This window comes from Lutra lutra, chromosome 6 (genome assembly GCF_902655055.1).
Source record: "Lutra lutra chromosome 6, mLutLut1.2, whole genome shotgun sequence".
NCBI classification, from domain to species: domain Eukaryota; kingdom Metazoa; phylum Chordata; class Mammalia; order Carnivora; family Mustelidae; genus Lutra; species Lutra lutra.
In genome coordinates this window covers 251811-268178 of record NC_062283.1, presented here as the reverse complement: position 1 = coordinate 268178, position 16368 = coordinate 251811, and the positions used below count along the sequence as shown (strand labels likewise).

The following is a 16368-nucleotide window of genomic DNA, read 5'->3' as shown; positions in this document are numbered from 1 at the left end:
CGCTCTTCCTGGACAGAGGAACTGCCTTTCTCTCCCCTTTGGCTTCATTTCCCACGTCCACATTACTAACCGAAGCCCGGCGTGTTCACTGGTTGTCAGCCTCCGTCAGTGCCCAGTCGTCGGCTGCTATGGTCGGTGTCCCGTCCTGTCTCCCACCACCCTCCGTCTGTGCACAGCCCCGTGGGTTGGGCTTCCCTGTTTCTTCATCCTGTGTTTTCCTCTTCTTTGCTGACTTCCTTCTGGTAAGCCGGTGGCTTCCTGATGGGGCGGTAAGTTGCTGTTTTGAGATGTTGAGTATCTGCAAGTTCAGGGCCTTTCGGTTCAGGGAAACGTTGCTAAGTTTTTTCCTTTTTTTTTTTTTTAAATTTAATTTAATTTTATTTTTGTGTGTGTGTGTTCCAAAATTCATTGTTTGCTGAGTTATTTCTTGACGGTTGGCGCCTCCTTCGTTTTCTCTGCCGTCTCTGGCCTTCGTGTGGCTCCTGCACTGGTTTTCTGCGAGGCTGGGGTGGGCGAGGACGTTTCCAGGCTGGGACCTGGAGGGCGGTGGGCAGAACCTGGAAGAGGACGGTGATGGGTGCCGAGCCGGTGTCTGCTGTCCCGCGCTCGCTCCTCCAGGGCTGCTGTGATAGGGAGAGTCTAGCATCACACGGGCAGGGGGACAGGCAGGGACAGGCTGGGAGAGGACACCCGCATGTCTGCAGCAGGGTGCAGGGAGGGCAGGAAGAGCAGGGGAGGGGTTGGCACAGGCGGACCATGCCAGCCGCAGGGACCACACCGCCGGGTCTGGGTTTAGGGAGCCGCTCAGACGGCACGCATGCTGCCCCTCCTACGCCCCCGACACCGTTCTTCGTGGGGGTGCCCCCTTCCTTCAGGGAGCTCGTCCCATGAGAGGCACAAACAAGTATTAAGCAGTGCGGGACGCCTGGGGGCCCCAGCGGCTGAGCAGTGAACTCTTGGTCTCAGCTCAGGTGGTGACCCCAGAGTCGTGGGACCCATCCCTGCCGGGGCTCCGCGCTCAGTGGGCGTCTGCTTCTCCCTCTCCCCCCTCCCCACGCTCATGCTCTCTCTCAAATAAATTAACAAATCTTTAAAAATAAGTAAATAAATAAACTAAGCACAGCAAATACAAACATAGCATATGTTGGGAAATAAGCATCATGGACCTAAAACACTATGGTTGCTTTTTGAAATATCTTTGTGCCGAGAGAGAAGGAAGCCGAGAGTCCGGGAGAGGGGACGCCGGGGGTGAATCTGCTGAGCGAGGGCCGGGCAGACCGAGGCAGTAGGAGGGGCGCGTGCAAGGCTGCGCAAACGCCATCTGCTGTTAGGCCGACGGCCCTGGGTCTGGGGTTCAGGTGAGGGCAGCCCCACGACAGCTGGGCCTGGTTGGGGAGTCAGGCTTGGATCTCACTGGCGTTGCTTCTGAGAGTTCTGTCGGCATCCGAATGGAGAGGTCTCCCGGGTGAAGGGCTGTCAGAGTCAGGGCCAAGCCAGAGACTTGGGAGTCAGAAGTACACAGGGGCCAGCTAAGGCCCTGGGGCAGGTGTGGAGATCGACACTAAGAGGGGCCATGCTGACACCCGGGCGCTCCGGCGTCTGTCCACAGCCGAGGAGGAGCCAGCAGAGACGCGAGCAGCAGCCAGTCAGGTAGAGGCCCGGCACGGCCAAGATGACCCTCAAGAGCTGGTGGGGGTGGGGGGTTGCCCCGAGGGGTCATGGAGCTGCTGCTGACTTGGGACTCCCCACTTCGCCCCTGCAGCCCAGGGGTGCTTCACCATCCGCGGGCGGTTTGCTGAACCCCGCACGCATCTTTGTAAACTCCCTCCGCTAAGCTGGGCTCAGTCACCCCTGCTGGTAGAAAACCAGCTCTGGGCTGGGGGGACGGAGAGAAGGAGAGGAAGGGGTAAGGCTGCTGCTGCAAGCTGGGGCGGGCCTGGGACCCGCACGTTTCCAGGAATGGACGCAGGAGGCCCTTAACACCCAGCTTGAGCTGTTGGCGTGAAATTCCGGGCCCTTGACTGTAGTACAGAGGGATAAGCTGGTGATGACTCAGGTCATCTCCCAAGGGGTGTGACAGAGAAAAATCAGGGGCCCCCAGGGGCTCAGGTCGTGATCCCCTGGGTCCTGGGATGGAGCCCCACACCGGGCTCCCTGCTCAGTGGGGCACCTGCTTCTCCCTCTGACCCTTCTCCCAACTTGTGCTCACTCTCTGTCTCAAGTAATTAAATAAAATCTTTTTTAAAAAGACTATGTTTACTCTTAAGTTCAGGGTTCTTTGTATAATCGTTGGATGAATTATATTTTGTTATTCAAATATGCTCTATCTTTATTAGAAGAATCTTATTTTGTGGCTCCAATATTCTAGATCCTAATCATTTTCTCTGTCTTTGAGTATCAGTGACTGAAAGAAATATCTTTTAAAATCTGCTGTTCTGTTCTTTTTGTAACTGATCATGAATTGTTAGATGTATGAGAGCTTAGTATTGTTATAGTTTCCAGATAAATTGTTCCTTTTACCAAAATGTACTATCCCTGTTTCTCCACCTAATAATACTTCTTGCGTTGAAATATGTCTTCTCTGACATTGATACAGTTACATCGACTTTCCCTTCACTATCACTGCCCAGTATTTTATTTTTAATCTTTCAGGGTCATTGTTTTATCGCTTATTTTGTAAACAGCATAGCTGGATTTTTTTTTTTCCAGTCTAGAAACTGGTCTTTCAGCAAATAGGAGTTATTCTGTTTACATTTATTGTGATTATTGAGAAACCAATAAATTTTTATGATCGTATTTTATGATTTCTATTTGTCATTCTTTTCTGTGCTTTTTTTTTTCTTTGTTGGGTTAAGTTTTCTTAATCCCCGTGTTTCTCTGCTCCTGGTTGGGAAGTTACATATTTTCCTTCTCTCTACCCACAAAGTCTTACATTCATGCTTGAATTAACAAAACGTAGAGTGTCTCAGTGTCCCTCTGTCCTCCCGACAGTGCGGCTGATGAAGTCCTCCCGGTCCGGCTGACGGGCGATCGGTCTCACGGCCATTGTCATTCGCCTGCACGGGGTTGCTGAGGATGGTGGCTCTGGGATTCCTCCCTGGGTAGGGCCTGCTCTGGTCCTCTGAATTTTTCTTCGAGGTTTTCTTGCGTCTGGATCTGCGGTTTTTGTAGTGTCTGGATTCTAGTCTTTTGTCCGTTCTATGTATTGTCAATGTCTTTCCCCAGTTTGTAACTTACCTCTTCACTCTGTTCTGGCGTCTTAGTAATCAGAAGTCCTTAACTTTAATGCTGGGGAACTTGTGGTGGGTGCTGTGTTTATTCCTTAACTTACCCACCAGTCTTACTGAAGCAGTCCTCCCTTACTGCAAGGTCATGGGGTGACCCCCCAGAGCACCTTCCATGTCCAGTGTTTCCCTCGTGTTTTGGTGTTCACCTTATCCGAATCCGCCATGCGCCCGCTTTGTTTTCGGGTGCCTGCCCGTGGGCCCTGCTACTGTTGGTCTGTAGGATTTGATGTCTGTGCCCTGTTTGCTGGGTGGGAGCCACTGCCCGCTGTTATCAGCAGCAGCCGGGAGCCTCCCACCGTGCCAGGCGATGTCTGCGTGTCCCCCTGTCGTGAGATAGCACAGCGTGTATCCGTGGGTCTTGGCCCTGGTTCCTGGCACAGAGCTCCAAAACCCTCGTACTGTCCTCCGTGATAATGGCTCTAGGAGCATCCCCCATTCAGTGCGGTGCCTCTGGGCAGGCTCCTGGACAGGGGTCTGGTCCCCAGAGACCCAGCCACCACAAGCCGAGCCATTTGGGTGAGGGGCAGGGAATGGAGCTAATGACGCACATACCCTCGTGAGGGCGCCCCCATGAGATCCCAATCACACGGAGTTGGGGGACTTCCAGGCGGCTGAGCACCCCCACACCCAGGGGCAGCACCCCAACTCCAGGGGACACAAGCCGCTGCGCCTGGGACCCTCCTGTAGGATCCCTGGGTGTCTCTTCATCCGGCTGTCATCTGCACCCTTTATCAGTCCTTCAGTCAACCAGAGACTAGTCAGTGCGTCTCTGCCCACCGTGAGTGCTCCTGACAGGTCAGTAGAGCCCGGGGAGCCCCCGTGGGAACCTCTGGTCCACTGTTGATCACCAGAAGCACAGGGGATGCTGTGGGCTGGCGACCGGCATCTGCGAGGCAGTGGGCACTCTCGTGAGACCGAGCCCTTCACCTGTGTGATCAGATGCTGTCTCCAGGGGGACAGGGTCAGAAGGGACATGAAGAACAGAACGTCCTCCTGGTGTCGTGAGAACGGCTTGATGCAGGGAAAACTGTGCACCCGGTGACCAGAGGGAGGTGCCACCCGCACACAGGACAGGAGGCCTGGCAGCAGCACACAGCAGGAAGAGCTGCGTGGCTCCCCACAGAGGTAGAAATCCCTGCTTCTCCTTACACAGGTGGTGTCTCCTTCACTCTGTACAACAATCCCAAGGTAGACACTGGTTCTCGGTTTTCAGAACGGACTAGACGGTTAGGGAGGTTCAGTAAGCCTCCAGAAGCTCACAGAACCTGAGCCCGTGCTTTCCGCTGAGCACAAGGGGCTGGGGAGACCACGCACGACCTTGGCTCCCAGCCCTGTGGGAAACAAGGTGACGCACCAGTGCGTAGAAGCCCCTACTTGGGGCCGGGAATGGACGGCTCTGTGAGGACAGGTGTAAAGTCACAAGTTCTGGAAGGTGGGAGGGATCCTCTGTGCCTTGGGCCCTGGGCAGAGGGGAGGGTTTCCCAAGGCTGAGTCAGGTGCCCACGGGAGCCCTCGTTCCCTAGGGCACTCACCCGACTTCTCGAACACCCAGCACACCCTTCTCCCACACCCTTCTGTAGGGCTCTCGGGCCCCACCCAGCCAGTCTCTGGAACCCTCTACAAAGAGAAGCCTGTGAGCCAATGATCCTGGCAGCAATGGCCTCATTGTCACCATGAAGATAATTAGCTCTGTGTCCTCTTTCAGAAGGGGGTGGGGCAGGGAGACTGTACAAAGATAACATGCACTGCTGATAGCCACCTAGTCCCAAACACCGTAGTCTACACAGCGCTTCTCTGTTTAGTTTTTTTTTTAAACTCTTCTGTGGATTTGAATACTTTTTTTTTAACTCCCTATTGTGACCCTCCGGCAAGGAAACTGCAGTGTTCTTAGAATTCAGGACGCCCCCAGCCCTGGACATGCTGGAAAGCCAGCCATGACCAGAACCCGTCCCGCCCCCTCTCCTTCCTTCACCCGGGTGCTGCGTGTGAGCTCTGGGCCTCGGTCATCTCTGTCCCCGAGTGTGGTACTGGACTTAGCCCAGATTTCTCACTAGACCACAGGCTTTTCAGTTGCATGTGAGAGAAAGAATGGGTAAGTGGAGGTGACCCGGATCCTAAATAGGGTTTTTTTTTTTTTCCTTTTCTGGCAGATGAATGGATAATGAAGAAGTGGTGTATAAACACACACATACACACACACACACACAATGCAATATTACTCAACCATCAAAAGAATGAAATCTTGCCATTTGCAACGATGTAGATGGAACTAGAGGGTATTATGCAAGTGAACTAAGTCAGAGAAAAACAATTATCTTATGATCTCACTCAGATGTGGAATTCCACAAACAAAACAGATGAACACAGAAGAAGGGAAGGAAAAATAAAATAAGACAAAACCATAGGAGACTCTTAATCACCGGAAACCAGTTGAGGGCTGCTGGAGGGGAGGGGGTGAGGGCGGGGGATGTGATAGCTGGGGGATGGGCATTAAGGAGGGCACCTCATGTGACGAGCCCTCGGTGTTGTAAGCAACTGATGAGTCACTGACCTCTCCCTCTGAAACCTCTAATACATTATATTAATTATATTATGTTAGTTAATTGAATCTAATTAAAAAATAAAAATTTAAAAATAATAATAAATAGGTCCTCTTTGGTGCACATTTAAAGGGTCCAGAGCAGTTTGATTCCCGCTCTGCAGACCACTCACTGGGCCTCCTGCGAGGGTCTCCTTCTGAGCGTTTGTCCCAAGTCTTGGGCACAACCAAACAGCATCACCTGCGGAGCAAACGCCACACTCTGCACCAAGCCCGTTGCACGCTGTGACACTGTGATTTATAGGAACTATGCGTTTGACCAAAATATATTTCTCGTGTATTTTTGGTCTTTGTCCACAGTTCCTGGCTCATGGCTCCTAAAACCTTGGAATTTCCCGAACCATCTTTTGTTACAATTTTCAGTCTCTTGTCCTCGGTTTCTGAAATCTCTTCAGAGCTGTGAGGGTGATGGGTGTTTTGTTATTGAAAACAGGCTCCCTTTTTCCCCAAGTGGTTTATGTTAACAAGGCAACTTCCATTCATGATTAGAAGGTTGAAACTTTCAGTCCCACACCCTGATTTCTGGGGAGGGGAGAGGGGCTTGAAGTTGAATGCATCACCGATGACCACTGATTTAATCAGTTATCCTACGTAATGAAGCCTCCATGAAAACTCCAGAGGACGGCGTACAGAGAACTCCCAGCCAGGGACCAGAATGCTTCCCCCACGCTGCCACACTGGTCTTCAAGCTTCACGAAGACAGAAGTCCCTTCGCTCACCACGTCCCTTATGTATCTCTTCATCTGGCTGTTGATTCAGATCCTTAATATCTGCAATAGGTCAATAATATAGTGAGTAAACAGGTTTCCTGAGTTCTGTGAGTCACTCCATAAAATTAGTGGAACCCAAGGAAAGGGACATGGGAACTTCTGATTTATATCCAGCGGGTGAGGCATCTGACGTGGAGGGCAGTCTGGCGGGCCTGAGCCCATAACCTGGGAAATCCAATGCCATCCCTGTGTAGATGGTGCCAGAATTGAGTGGAATCTGCCGGACACCTAGCTGGTGTCCACATCATTGGCGTCGGGGTCAGGAAAACCCATCTACCCCACACTGGGGTTGGGTTCCAGAACTGCATTACGCCTATTAATCCATTTAAGCCACATATAATCCTATAGAGCAGGCATTTTGATCGCTTTTTCACAGAAGACTAAGACTCCGAGAAATTAAGTAACTTCTGTCTGGCAGAGCATAGGGTTTGACCCCACAACAACCAAGCCAAAGGGCTACAAGCTGTAGCAGGATCCGTCGGCCACAGTGATCGGCCCCGCGGAGGTTATCAAGGGTCCCCAGACACACACGGGCTAGAGACTTGCAGTCTGGCACACAAGTCAGCACCAAACCAATCAAAAGCCTTTCTCAGGAGTCTGGGATTGAAGGTCCACAATAAGGTGTGCGGGGTGGGGGCAGTGATGTAGATCCCTGCTTGGAGGGGTCTGGTTGCAGCCCTAGCATCACCTGAGAACTTTCCGAAAATCTCAAGTCCCTCCCTACACCTTTGTAGTCAGAACTTGATTTGAATAAAACTCTCAGATGGTGTTTAAATGCTAAGGTTTGCAAAGCACCGAGGTAGATGGTGGCTCAGCCAAGAGGGTCCTGGACAGGTTAAAGAATCTGTATGTGGTTGTGAAACACGTCAGCAGTGAACTGCATCGTTATCAGGTAAAGTCATCAGAAAAGTTGGGACGCCTGGGGGACTCAGGCAGTGAAGCATCTGCCTTCGGCTCAGGTCATGATCTCGGGGTCCTGGGATCGAGCCCCACATCAGGCTCCCCGCTCAGCGGGGCAGGAGACAGTAACCTACATGTTCTTTGCTGAAAGGAAGTATAATGAGACATAGCTGACTTGTTCTGTAGAACACTCTAGAAGCCATAAACTAGATGTATGTACAGCAACATGCCTGGATCTTAAAGCTGAGATTGTAGCTCAAAAAAAGGTAGAAACAGTCCTGTAGTAGGTATGTTTAGAGCTCCCCCTGTAGCCGAGGACATGTGAAAACATGAGAGTCGTGCCCGTGGGGGTGAGGAGAATGGGAAAGAGAATCGAGGGAGATGGGGGAAAGTGTAGAGAACACAAGAGGACCTCTCCTGGGCTGCTGCGGATTGCTCACCAGGACCCGTGGAATATGACTGAGACAGCTCTCTGCCCTGAAGTCCGAGGAAAAGGGGGGAATTGGCAGGAGTGGGAAATTAAGGGCACAAGTGAAGCCAGCAAGACTGCCCACAGATAGGAAGGCCACCCCGCGTGCAGAGCAAAGCAAGAAGAGGGAGACCTGGGCTGGGGCTCGGAGGCTGCTGTAATCACGGTTCTTGGGCTGTGGACCGAGTCCTCCTACACACCCCATGTGCGTCCTCACAACCACCGCTCTGGTTCTCTGAGGCACCCCAAGTGCATGGCAGCCCCTCACATAAGCCAGCAGCCCGGCTGCTCTGGCCGGAAGCGGACAGAGCTCAGCACTCTCACAGTCCCAAGAGCAGCAATGCTTACAGAAGCACTGAGCCCAGGGTTCAGCAGCTGAGGCTACCCCGCCGGAGATAAAGGGTGGTTTACATCACAAACCCTGCGTTTCACACTGTCCTGTGGGATCACCAATGGGTGATTTCCCCCCAGGCAGCTCCCCATTCTCCTACTCCTTAAGCTTTCAAATTCCATTTTCTTTCTTATGCAGAGCAGTTTAATTTTGGCCCAGAGCCTCCATCTGTGCCTATCCACACCCATAAATTACCTGAGCCACTCACCCTAAATTTAGTCACAGTTGGAAATACAGTGTAGGTGGCTCATTCGCTTTTTCAATTCCATACTCAAGCCAAAAAAAAAAAAAAAAAAAAAAAGGCTTGCTTGTCCAAAACACTAGGTCAGTGCACAAGAAGTGAACCAAAGCCCCATCATCCAGTAATAATAATGGTAATAACAGTGACTATCCGAGACGTTCCTTAGACCTGAACAGCATGTCATCTTAGGGAACAGTGCCATCAGGGACAGGACTGCATCCTGGTCTCAGAGATCCCACTGACCTGCGCAGATGAGACCCATGCCATGCAGAAGTTTGACAGTACCTACACTTTATTAGACACCCTCTACAAGAAAGAAATGTGACCTAATGTCAGAAAGGAGGGGACGTGGGAGTCCCGGGGCTGGAGGAAGAGGCCCTGCGCCTGCAGCGTCTCCAGGTGCGCGACGGAACAGGAACCCAACAGTCAGCTCCATCAATTAGAACAAGCCCAGCTCAGCTTTGCTTTCCCCGTGGTGATTATTTCTGAAGCTCCGGCAGTTTTTAGCGTAGTGGTATTTTGTGCTCTTTTTCTAAAGCGCGCGGGCTCCCCAGCTTTGCCCGTGTGCCCCAGCAGCCCCTGGTCTCCGCGGCAGCGCCCCTTGGACGACGCCCGCCACCGCTGATGCAGACAGGAACCGCCAAAGCAGGGCAATGAGCAGGCGAGCGGGCGACGAAGGCGGGGTGCCCTCTGCGGCGGGGCGCAGCCCGGCAGGGGCGCGCCGGGAGCGGCAGGTGCGAGAGCCTCGGGTCTGAGCTCAGGCCCCGCCCCCTCGCGACCCGCCTCCCCGCCCGCCCAGCCCACCGCCTCCCCAGGAGCTCCCGGCCGCACCTACCTGCGGTGGCGCTTTGAGAGACAGCCGGGGGGTGCCCAGCGCCGCCGGGACACCGGAGCGCAGGGTGCTGTGCGTCAGGTCCTGCTTGTCCCGGGTGAACGTCGCTGGATTCCTGTCCTCGGGGAGGGCCAGGCTCCGGCTGAGGGCGCGCGGGTCCGGCGGGACGGGCCCTGCGGGAAGAGAGCCGGGCTGGGAGGGACGCGCCCCGGGCGCACGCGGCGCGGGGAAGCGGCGCGGGGGAGGCAGCGGTCTGTTCCCGGACGGAGGACTGCAGTCTAGCGCCGTGCGGGCCAGTGCGGCGCCCTGAGGGTGTGCGTCTCAGAGCGCAGCCGCAGGCCAGGGGGCGGGTGAATCAGAGTCTGCCTTGGAACAAGATCCCCCGTTGTTCCTCCGGCACGTTAAATCAAGTAAAGTAGACGCTGTTTTTTAAAAACTATGCATTTGTTCAAGTCGACAGAGCCTGGCGCAATGCTGGGCAGAACACACAGACCCAACCAAGAGTTTCGTGACTATTTTTGAGGAGATAACATCCGTACAAGGAACAAGCGTGAACAGCACTAAGCCCTTTACATGTGTGCGTTCCTCTACGTCCTGGCCGCCCATGGGGTCCGAACCAGTGTGTGCTCCATTTTAAGGAGAACGAACCAGAACCAGGAGGCACACTGGCTTGCTATGACTCATAACCAGCAAAAGCGAGAGCAGACCACCCAGTGGTCAGGCTCCAGACTTCGCAGAGGTAACTGCTCTGGACTGACTGGACAGAGGAGAGAAGGAATCCCCAAACCCCCAGCTGTTTACCTGAGTCTGTTTCCAGATGATGTGCCAGGTTTTCTGAGAGAAACAGAAACAGAAAGGTGTGTGACTTGTGATTTCCCACAAGCATTCCCAAGAGCAGAGCTGGGAACCGTGTGAGCCCAGGGGCGGCAGATGGCCGTCTGCTCTGTGACCTCTGCTGTGGTCTACTGAGACACAAGCCGCCATCACCTGCCTGGACGCTCAGCCCAGTGCAGGTCCCTGGGGAGAGAAGATGCTCTCGGGACCGGTTCCACTGAGCAGAGCGAGACCACCAAGGGAAGGCTTAAGAGAGGGAAGACACCAAGAGCCAAGCTTGGCAGGCAGGGGGAAGGTGGTGATGGGAGGAGGACACGGCTGTCCCACCAGAGGGGGATGGGGAAAGCTGCTGCCCCTCCCCTTTACCTGAGAAGGTCCTCAGCATCTCTGGGAGGGAGAGTGTTTTCCTGTGGAGATCTCGGATCTTCTTGACAAGGTCTGGAGAAATTGTCTCTGGATTCACAAAAGTCCTTGTCTCATACCTACAGACAACCAGCCCTTAAGAATTACAGGTAGGGGCGCCTGGGGGGTTCAGGGGATTGAAGCTTCTGCCTCCAGCTCTGGTCATGATCTCAGGGTCCTGGGATGGAGCCCCTCATTTGCCTCTCTGCTCAGCAGGGAGCCTACTTCCTCCTCTCTCTCTGCCTGCCTCTCTGCCTACTTGTGATCTCTGTCAAATAAATAAAATCTTTTTAAAAATTAAAAAAAAAAAAGAATTAGAGGTAGGTCCTCTAAGAGAATGTCTGGGGTCTATGGAGGCTGGAAGGGGCAGAGATCATTACCCTGTTTGCCTCTAGAGGACAGTACAGTGTCGGTGGAAAAACGACCTTAAAACTATTCTTTCTAATCTGGGTGCTGTTCATTACTAGGGGCAAGGGGGTGGGGAGGGGAGATGAGAGAAAACCGGTAACAGCTCCGTCCTTGCCTGTCCCCCACAGCAGGACCTCGAGCAGGCTCAGTGCCCTCATCAGACCAGCTAAAGGACTGCACAGCCCTTTAGCTCTATACCCCAAACACTCTTTGAAAGTTTGGGAGACACGGGACGCCTGGGTGGCTCAGTTGCTTTGGCTCGGGTCATGATCCCAGGGTCCTGGGATCGAGTCCCACATTGGGCTCCTTGCTCGGCAGGGAGCCTGCTTCTCTCTCTGCCTCTTCCTGCCACTCTGTCTGCCGTGCTAACGCTCGCTCTCTCTAACAAATAAATAAATAAAATCTTTAAAAAGAAAAAAAAAGAAAGAAAGTTTGGGAGACCCTTCCCAAGCCTTGGACCCCAGGTCCAGACCCTGTGGCTGAATAACAAGTGCTCTTCTCGCAGAGAAGGCACAAGTGCAAACAGCAGAGGACAGCATGGGGCCAGGGGCTGCCCTTTGTGGTGGCTTCTGCAGCCCCTGAAGGACATGGGGCCACTGAGCTGGGAAAGGACTGGAAGCACATGCCAGTCTCCCACGCTCCGTGCCACCGCAGTTTATAAACAATCTCTCCCCTCGGAGTTACAGTTTACATGCTGTTCAACGCTGACTCGAGTACCAGTAATTTTGAGAACTAAACAGGCGTTCCTACATCAGCCTAAAAACACGATTATGGCTTATAATTTCACCTCCAGGGGAAAACCGTATCCCTGATACCAAACAACTAGTTTAAAAACGGACTCTTGGAGCACAGCCCTTTAGGTGGAGACTGTGTGTCTGTCTGTCTGTCAAAGTGAATTTGCATTCCTGTGGGGGGCAGGGTACAGAGGGCCCCTCTCTGTCTGTGTCCAGGGGAACAGAGGTGAGAGGAACAAAGTGAACATCCCAGGTGTCAAGGAGGCAGGACTGGGGAGAAGGCCCTACCTGCTCTGGTCGGCTCTGACATCCTACAAAAGAGAAAGAACATGCACTCAGTGTCCACACGTCCTTCCCACCGGAGACTCCACACAGCCTGTCCTCCTTATCATCCGGCCTTAGAGCTGTCTCTTCCCGAGCCTTGTGTCTGCTCCGTTCCCTACTCATCACACTGCTATCACATCCTGCCTCCCGGCTCATTTGGGACTCTGCTCAGGTCATTAGAGCTGGCTTCTTTGACTTAGCCTTCTCTGGGGACAGTGTTCTGCCTCCAGGGCTTGAGGGCTGCTGGGGAACAGGGTCCAGGCTTGAGTTACCCGCCGAACCCGATGTGAAATGGGATAAAAGAATGATAATCTGTGTGAGCCAGGGACCATGCTAAGCATTTCGTATGGACTGTTTCCTACCATCTTTGCATGAGCTCTGTGAGGGAGGTGCTATTATTATCCCCACATTTAAGGGGGCTCATGAGACTCACCCCGGTCGCATGGCTGGAAGACCCTGTCCTCAAACCCAAGGCCCCCCAACTGCAAGGTCCCTGACACGACCACAGTGGGTGGACAAGTCATCCAGCCTTCCTGGGTCTGCAGTCTGTAAGCTCTCTGGGCCGGTGCAACCCAAGACCTGGCAGTCCCTTCCAGTGGAACCAATGGCCACTTGCTCTTCCCGCCTGTCCCAGTATCCTGGGCCCTCCGCCCGTGTCCCCTCCTGGTTGGCCCCTCTCCTAGCCCACGGGGTGGGCAAGGCCTCACTTGCAGTAGGACGCTGGCTGGCTGCTGACTCTGCTCCTCCAGCTCCTGGGCCTGGGCTCCGAGCCTGGTGATCTCCTCGGAGAACTTGGAGTTGTACTGGTCCCTCTCCATGCAAGTCTGCAGCTCCAGCTCGCATAGCCTGGCCTGCAGGAGACCGTGCTGGTCTGCCACCTCCCGCTGAAGCTTCCCAAACACCGCGTCCACCTGCTGCTTCTTGCTTTCAATGTGAGTCTGCGTGGAGTAAACGGAGAAACAGGCCAGGAGGAAGATGGAGAGGCTGGTCTCCAGGAGGGTCACCTGTATTGTCATGACTTGGAGACACAGGGAGTCCCTGGCTCTCTCAGTACTATGGCGGAACGGGTCTCAGAACAGACTTGCCACTGGTGAGAGCTATGCCCCTGTCTAAGAACAATGCCCCAGAATGCCCTCAGAGCCATGTTGAGCTTCTCAAGCACCCTTCCCCATCTGCAACATGGCTCTCACCTCACCATGCCTTCCCTAGTGTCAGGAGGAGCTGGTGGGAGTCATCCGTCTGAGAGCCACTGAAGGAACCAGGCCGTGGTTCGAGTGTGTGGCATTGCTCTTGTCCCCTGACATCGCCCTCCACATGGCATGCTTGGAAGGGAGCCAAGGAGAGCTGCGGGTCTCTTCCTGCCCCACAACTCTGTTCCCTTGGTCAAGGCACCCGAAATTCTCAGACTGCGGCTTTCCTCCTGGATGACTGTGTAGCTCAGAGAGGTGGCCCTACAGCTCACCCAACATGCTCAGGCCAGCCCCGTGGTCAGCGACACTGACACCTCACACACCTACCCACCCCTTCCTATCTGAAGGCAGTGCTTTAGGGCACACAGAATGGGATGGGAAGAGTGGCTCTGGGCCAAGACACCCGGCTTCTAGGGACACCTGCTGGCTTAGTCGCGGAAGCGTCGGACTCGATTTCAGCTCAGGTCATGATCTCAGGGTCCTGAGAGCCAGCTCCGTGGGTGGGCTCTGAGCTCAGCTGGGAGTCTGCTTCAGTTTCTCTCCCTCTCCCCTTCCCATTCTCTCTCTCTCAAATAAGTAAGTGTTAAGAGAGAGAGAGATCCGGGCTGTAGCCACGTCATCATGACCATGGGCTTTGCCCTGCGGGACGTTCCGCTCCCGGACCTGTTCTCTCTGTAAAGCGGCTGAGAAGATGGGTCCTGGGCCAGGACTCAGAACCATCTCTAGCCGTGAAGTTCTGGGATTCCACAGCCTTGACCCTGAATGCCCGGGCAGAGAGGCAAGGACGTGAATGAGGACAGCACAAGAGTACCTGACAGGAAGCTTCCCTCAAGCGCCTGAAGACCAGGTATCAGAAGCACTTACCAGAAGCTCTTGGAGCTTCCTGTCTTCCCGCTGCCATGTGGCCTCCATCTCGCTCTTCTCCAGGAGCAGAGCTTTCGACTGGCTCCGGAGATGGTCCTGCGGGGAGAAGAACAGGCAGGGAGCGGCCGCTCAGTTCACAGAGAGCGTCTGCTGAGTCCCAGGTGCACCGCCAATGGGGAGAGACTCAAAGGTGAACAGGGCGGTCCTCATCCCTGCAGAGATCACCTGGAGATCACCACCCCGCCTGAAGGACAGAGAAGGCGGAGTCCAGGGTGCCAGCAGCTGGTGGGAACACAGCGAGGCAAGGGGCAAGGGGAGGTGGGGCACGGGGCAAGGGGAGGCTGCAGAGACAGAAAGTGCTTACAGTGGGTCTAGAGAGGGTCTGCGTGTGCCGCACACGCCTGGACTGTCCCTCAGGTGGTACTGGAGCCCAGTGACCATGCCGAGCTTTCCTGGCACTGGGGACCCACAGGAGGGTTTGGCGCAGGGGAACAACATGGTCTACTGTGTGTTTTGGCAGATTGGAGGATGCTTCGAGAGGGCGAGAATGGACACAGGGAGAGCGTTCGAGGCAGAGCAAGTCTGGGCGAGGATGGCAAGAGCCTGCATTTGGAAGCAGTCATGGGGATAAGTCCAAGACTCAAGAGCTGCTTCAGAGAAGATCACTTGTAGACCCAGAGGCTGGATGGACAGAGCGAGTGGGGGGGCCCAGGTGGGCCGTGTCATGCCCCCCCTCACAAGGAAGAGGGGCGCCTGCAGGCCGCCCTTGCTCTTCCCTCGCATCCCTCTCAGCCCAGCAGTCTTGACCTTGGCAAATCCCATACCCTGTGTGGGTCCTGGGAGGCCAAGGTCACCTGCCCACAGTGGGCAGAAGACCGTCCCATGCACTCGTTCACGGATGCAACTCTCTGTGCCTGTCGCCATGGGGCCCCATGAGGCTGAGGTCCCCCTGAGCCTGTGAACAGCCACACGTCCACGGGGAGCCATGGTCCTTCGTCCAGATCCCTACCCGTTCCCTCCACGGTGGGCAACAGGACGCTGTCCCAGCCCACACAGACCCCAAAAAAGCCGTCCCTCTTACCCGGTAGGGCTGAACGGCCCCGTCGAGGACGGCCGCAGGGTGGGTGCAGTGGGAGGGACTCTCCCGACAGACCACACAGAGCAACTCAGCATCGATCTCACAGAAGAAGTAAATCTTCTCACCGTGCTCCTCACAGCAAGTCTCCCCCAGAGGGCCCAGGGGCACAGGGACCATGAGAGGCTGGGTGGGCTCCTTCTCCTTGCAGAGTACACAAGGCAGCACCTGGCAGGAGGGCCGGGCCCCCATCCGGGTGGGTGGGGGGAGGCGCAACCTGGCAGAAGATGTATCCTCGGGTGCAGATTACTGCATCCTCCAGGGTTCCCTTGCAGGCTGCACGGGTGGGCTCCTCACGGGAAGGCACAGAGGGCATCCCGCTGCTGTCTGCAGCCTGTCCACAGAGGCCTCTGCCTCAGGCCACACAAATCCCCTGTCCCTGATATCCGTCACTCCTGCCTGAGTCATGAAGAGAACACAATAGGAGGCTGCAAGAAGGCAGGAGGGTTCGGCCTGGGAAGCCACCGGCCACCACCCATCAGCTGAGTGGGGTCAAACTCCAGGGCACTTGAAGTGACCCAGCATTTCCCAGCAGGGGCCTGGTCAGTCTGTCCTCCACTCCTGCCGCGTCCTTCTGTCCCTGGGGTGGGGAGCCCAGCATGCATGAGCTCACAGGGAGATGAGCTCACACAGGGGAGCTCACAGGGTTTCCTGGAACCCCACCCTTGACTGCTGTGGGGTGGAGAGTTCTAGGAGGAAACACAGGGAGGTGACATTGCTTCCTGTCCACTGAGCAGGTGGGAGCCACCAGCTTCCACTCTCAGGTGTGCGATCGGTGTCAAAGTTCAGACTGCGGAGGGAGGGGTTCTCCGGCCACTCCTCTGCCTCCCTTCTCGGCTCACCTTACCCACCCAGGCAGACCTCCTCACCTCTGCCGCCGCCAGCCGGGGAGCCAGTGTCCCCATACAGTCCACTTCCGTTTTTAACAGCCCTTCGGGACAGGTGTGATTACCTTCATTTGACAGCATGACATGTGAACTGACTTCCC

The 16368-nt window shown here is 54.8% G+C and overlaps 1 protein-coding gene across 1 annotated transcript; it reads right to left on the bottom strand.

The window, feature by feature from the left end:
• Window positions 1–6539: 6539 nt before the first annotated feature.
• TRIM15 (tripartite motif containing 15) lies at window positions 6540–15956 on the bottom strand. The gene is given in 9 exon segments (XM_047732620.1): window positions 6540–6656; window positions 9493–9662; window positions 10291–10323; window positions 10690–10805; window positions 12156–12178; window positions 12899–13129; window positions 14246–14341; window positions 15327–15599; window positions 15601–15956. Coding segments are annotated over 9 exon segments (1053 nt in total). The 5' UTR covers window positions 15697–15956; the 3' UTR covers window positions 6540–6641.
• Between the last annotated feature and the right edge of the window lie 412 nt (window positions 15957–16368).